This window comes from Emydura macquarii, unplaced genomic scaffold (genome assembly GCF_026122565.2).
Source record: "Emydura macquarii macquarii isolate MOO-44397 ecotype Brisbane River unplaced genomic scaffold, CSIRO-AGI_Emac_v2 contig_3320, whole genome shotgun sequence".
Lineage (NCBI taxonomy): Eukaryota > Metazoa > Chordata > Testudines > Chelidae > Emydura > Emydura macquarii.
In genome coordinates, this window is record NW_027133457.1 from 61977 (window position 1) to 67386 (window position 5410).

At 50.4% G+C, this 5410-nt stretch overlaps 2 gene segments (V, D, J or C); both read right to left on the reverse strand.

Moving 5' to 3' along the window:
• Positions 1 to 1131: 1131 nt before the first annotated feature.
• Positions 1132 to 1646, reverse strand: LOC137143328 (Ig heavy chain V region MC101-like). The segment is given in 2 exon segments: positions 1132 to 1505; positions 1601 to 1646. Coding segments are annotated over 2 exon segments (420 nt in total).
• A 2919-nt stretch (positions 1647 to 4565) lies between these two features.
• On the reverse strand, positions 4566 to 5079 carry LOC137143329 (Ig heavy chain V region MC101-like). The segment is given in 2 exon segments: positions 4566 to 4939; positions 5034 to 5079. Coding segments are annotated over 2 exon segments (420 nt in total).
• Between the last annotated feature and the right edge of the window lie 331 nt (positions 5080 to 5410).

Here is a 5410-nt window from a genome sequence, read left to right on the forward strand (position 1 = left end):
ACTCACATTTATCTTTCCTTTCGGTTCTGGGGGCACTGAGGATCTGGGCATTAGACCCTCAAAGAGTGTTAAACTCCCCATGCTTTGTTATCACGCCGTAGGTGCATCGGCCTTTGTGCTGGCCCTTCCACAAAGGGGTGGGTTTGATGCAGAGAATTATGAATGGGCTGGAGGGGAGAGGAGGGGACTGAGAGATTATGGACCCGTCCCTTCCTGTTAACAATCCTCACTCAGCGTTCAGCACGGCCACTGACATTTATTCAGGGTTCAGCTTCTCCACTGACCGCATTGGGAGAAGGAGTGATTGGGGACATCCACAGATCGAGGGCGGGATGCACCTGTTCTTTCATCCTGTTTCGCTGAAATACACCCTGGGCATCCGTTTCCTGCAGTCCCCAGGGGGGCATGGAACCAGGGGAGCCTCTCTCTCTTCTCACATCTGTGTGTGGTGTCCATGAGGGGACATATTTCGGGTCGGTTCTCACGGCTGTGGAGCATGAGCGCCACCACCAGGAAATCCCTTCCCCCATCTCTGCAGAGGGAGGTTTTTGTCTGAGTTCAGACCGGCCTCCCCTCACCATGTCTCTCGCGCAGTAATACAGGGCGGTGTCTCCGTCTTCAAGCCGGTCATTTACAAAGATACCGTGTTGGTGGAATTGTCTCTGGAGATGGTGAATCGCCCTTCAACAGCCTTCGAATAACATGGGCTCGATCTGCTTGGGTGACTAAATAAGGGTCTTTTATCTGAATCAAAGTCATGGTGAGCTCATGGCTCAGACTTTGTCCTGTACGTCACAGCAGAATGTCTGGGTTACCGTCAGGCTCTCGGTTCTAACACGGATGTAAAGACGCCTGGCTTATCTTCAAAGCTGTGGAAGGGAAGAGGACTCTAATGCTAACAGAGTCTAGGTATGAATATTCCCGGATGGTCTTTGTCTTCCCTTCATAGAGGAATGGTAGAAAAATCGCTCTAGGAAGGAGCCAGGAGTCAGAGCTCCGGGGCTCCATTCCCAGCTTGGCAGCTCTGATTGAAGGTTGCTGTGGAGTGCTATGGGGTGGAAGTCACTGAATGCCTGTAATTTGCGGCAAATACCTAACCAAGCGGAACAAATCTGTGCTGGCAGCTGCTGCTCATAGAGCAAGACTGGTTCTCCGCAGGGTTACTTTTTGTGCTGGCTTGGATAGGTTTCCTGTCACTGTGTGTCTGGCACAGTAATACACGGAGGTGTCTGCGGGTTGCAGGCCGGTCAGTTGCAGGTACACTTGGCTCTTGGAGGTGTCTCTGGTGATGGTGAGGCGACTTTTCAGAGCATCATTATAAGCAGTGCCTCCACCACTCCAGATAGCTCCGACCCATTCCAGCCCTTTCCCCGCTGGCTGGCGGACCCAGTGCATATTGTAGCTAGTGATTGAGAATCCGGACACGGTGCAGGTCAGTTTGAGGGTCTCTCCAGGCTTCTTCACTCCCCCTCCGGACTCCAACAGGCTAACCTGGGAATAGACACCTGCAGAGGGGAGAAATAAAAGGGAAATATTGCACTGATTCCTAGAGGTGCGGATATTAGAGAACATGTGGTGAGAGCGCAGATCCAGCCCTTACCCGCTGGGAGCAGCAGGAGGAAGGCGAGGACCAGGCTGGGGGCCATGTCTGCGGCTGGCGGGCTGGTTCCCTGGGCGGGCTGGGAGGTTGAGCTGGCTCTGAGCGGTGTGAGCGGCCTGCCACTGGGCTATGAACAGGGCCCCAGGCGGCTCATTTGCATGGGACAAGGGGTGGGGACAATATAAGGGTGGGGACCCAGGTGCCGGTGTGTGACACAGAAGCTTGTTGTGAAATCTGATGGCAGGTGGGTCAGAGAGTCCGAAATTAGAAGCAAACCTTCCCTGAAGGTCCTTATTTTGCCCTCATTGCATTTCTCAAACCATTGAATGGAAACTGTCATGTGATCTCTCTCTCTCTATCCATCATGCTATCCTATCCATCACATTGGCCAGTTCACACCCAGGTTCCCATGTCTCAGCTGAAGACTGACAAGTACAGAGCTGGAAACAGTCTGGCTCACCTTTGTGCTAGTATTGCTACAATAGGTATTAGAAGGATAAGAACATGTTTAGTTTTTAGGCTTCATTGAATGCTTGTGAATTGCTGCCTGCCTTGATCTCACTGAGAACAGTTGTGTCCCATAGTGTAAGGTAATATGTGAGTGGTTGTATTGGGAGCCTCAGTGACTGTGTGAATCACCACAATGAATGGGAGTGATATGCTGAACATCAACAGAAAGTGTTACCTCCTTACTAACAGGAAAGGTCCAGCGACACTGTGGAATATTAAGGAGGAGAAAAGACTGTTTTTCTTGTCTGCCCCCCGTCTCCTCAGAAGATAAGTCATGCAAGTTCCTTCAATCCCTTGAGTTTGCAGCTCAGAGCACATCAGGCTGGGGGTGCGGAAGGGGAGGGAATAGAATCCCCTTGTACCAAGGAACTGGTTATCTATCTGGTACTTGGACTCTGGGAGGAAAGTTTCAAGGCAGAAGCAAGAGATCCCAGCTGCTCAGTCTGGGTTAGCCCTAACAGACATAGAGAGCTTGCTGCTTATAAAAGCTTCTGTTACCTTTTGCAAGTTAAAAATCTAACTAATTCATATTATGTTTATCTGCTTGAACCTTCTAAATAACTCTCTGGTTTCCTATTCCTTTTAACACATCTGTATATAGTTTAGTATAGGAGTGACAGCAATGTGCGTCTACAGGTATCACAGATCCGTGGGTCTGATGCTCTTGAACAGCTGTAGAACAGTCACTAGGAGGATGCCTTTGGTGTGTCAGCCCACTTAGGGTCACACTGTCACTAGGGTAGGCCACCTGGATTAATCAATTCTTGGAAGGGAACCTCAGAGCCATCAGCAGCCCTGCCCCATGCCGTGAGATCCTTGCGGCGAGTCCAGCTGAATTGGACACTTGGGAGTGATGTACACTTAAAGGGAGCAATGCACCCCCGACTTACCTAAACTGACCCTGGTTGAGTGCATGGAGTCACCAGCTCCTCTTCCCTTTACAGGTAAAATCTGTGCTTGCGACATATATTAATTGTTCCCTTCTGTTGGTTGATTTGTTTGTTCCATAGATTTGTTTATTTATGTATTTATTCAAAATGTGTCTGTAAGTAGAAGGTGAGTAGGTGGTGAGTCCTCCTTGCTATGGTGGGAAGGATCTGCAAAGTAGCTCCTAAATCCATAAGGCATTTTTAGACTTTCAGGCCTAATGAAGTCAATTCTTTGTGGAGAGCCATAACCAAACATGTGTCTCTGTGAAGCTGTAGGAGATGCAGTAAAACATTTAGCACAGCAGTCTTTTAACAGTATACCCAACGTCTTTTTCACCTCCCTAAGCCCCCTAAGGGCTAGATCCATAAATGGATTTCGAAGCCTAAAGGCGACATTAGGCCCCTAAATCCCAGAATCAGACCCCCCTGGGATTCACAACCCTTCCTCTCCCCACCGCTCTGCTCTCCCTGAATTCTGTAGACATCTAAACTCACCTTGAACCTAAGTTTTTGCAGTGGAAGTTCCCTGGGCACGGATGTTTCTACCTCTGACTATGCACTTTGCAGGCCCAGGGCTTGTCTGCATGGCATGGCAGTGGGCACCACAGGGTGTAATTTGTGGAGCACACCTGCCCATTGTGCTGTACCTAACCCATGTAGATCCCACTACTGCACACTGATGTTCTCTTGGTTTGAATATGGGGCAGTTAGAGCAGCAGGCTGGTGTGCTGCACAATTTTGTAAAGGAAAATAAACTCCACTAATATCAGAAATAAACCAAACACTCAATGGTGGGGGATTCTGTGAAATTTTCCCCTTTTGGCCAAGTGAGTTGATAATTGCCCAAGTATTTGGCTGCTTCCTATAAAACAGCTGGTGCTGGCCCCTCTGGGCTGAGCGAGGTGGGCCCTTGGGAGTGTTTTGGGCCTGGTAGTTCTCGGGGTACCAGGTTTCTGATGGCTGCTGAATGATAAGAGTGATTCTTGAAGGCTAACTGAGGGTAATTATGGGGGGTGGAAGGGAACTTAAAGAGGGGGCCTGTACTGAGAAGGGCCAAAGTCAAAGGGGGTTTTGCCCTCTTGGCACCTTGCAGTCACAGAGTCACAATCCCTTGTCGGTAATTTCTTCTGAATCAAAGTCACGGTCGGCTCATGGCTCAGACTTTGTCCTGTTTGTCACAGCGGAATGTCTGGGTTCTCGTCAGGCTCTCGGTTCTAACATGGATGTAAAGACGCCTGGCTTATCTTCAGAGCTGTGGAAGGGAAGAGGACTCTAGTGGTAACAGAGTCTAGGTATGAATATTCCCGGCTGGTCTTTGCCTTCCCTTCATAGCGAAACGGTATAAAAATCGCTCTAGGAAGGGGCCAGGAGTCAGAGCTCTGGGGCTCCATTCCCAGGCTTGGGAGCGCTGGTGGAATGGTTGCTTTGGAGTGCTATGGGGTGGAAGTCACTGAATGCTTGTAACTTGCGCCAAATACCTAACCAAGCGGAATGAATCTGTGCTGGCAGCTGCTGCTCTCTGGGGCTCATAAAGCAAGACTGGTTCTCCGCAGTGTTAGTTTCTGTGCTGGCATGTATAGGTTTCCTGTCACTGTGTCTCTGGCACAGTAATAGATGGAGGTGTCTCCGGGTTCCAGTTGGTCGAGGTGGAGGGTCACTGCACTTCTGGAGATGTCTCTGGTGATGGTGTTGCGATTTTTGAGAGCATCGTTATAGTCAGTGCTTCCACCACTCAAGATAACTCCGACCCATTCCAGCCCTTTCCCCACTGGCTGGCGGACCCAGTGCACATGGTAGCTAGTGAGAGAGAATCCGGACACGGTGCAGGTCAGTCTGATGGTCTTTCCAGGACTCCTTTGTGCCCCTCCGGACTCCACCAGGCTAACCTGGGAATAGACACCTGCAGAGGGGGAAATAAAAGGGAAATATTGCAGTGATTCCTAGAGGCTCCGTTGTTAGAGAACATGTGGTGGAAGCGCAGATCCTGCCCTTACCCGCTGGGAGCAGCAGGAGGAAGGCGAGGACCAGGCTGGGGGCCATGTCTGCGGCTGGCGGGCTGGTTCCCTGGGCGGGCTGGGAAGCTGAGCTGGCTCTGAGCGGTGTGAGCGGCCTGCCACTGGGCTATGAACAGGGTCCCGGGCGGCTCATTTGCATGGGACAAGGGGTGGGGACAATATAAGGGTGGGGACCCAGGTGCCGGTGTGTGACACAGTAACTCATTGTGAAATCTGATGGCAAGTGGGTGAGAGAGTCAAACCTTAGTAGAAATCTGATTTTGCCCTCATTGCACTTATCAAATCATTTAATAGAAACAGTAGTACTATCCATCCATCCATCCAATCATCTCCTCCTCACCCCCCTGTAATATTGG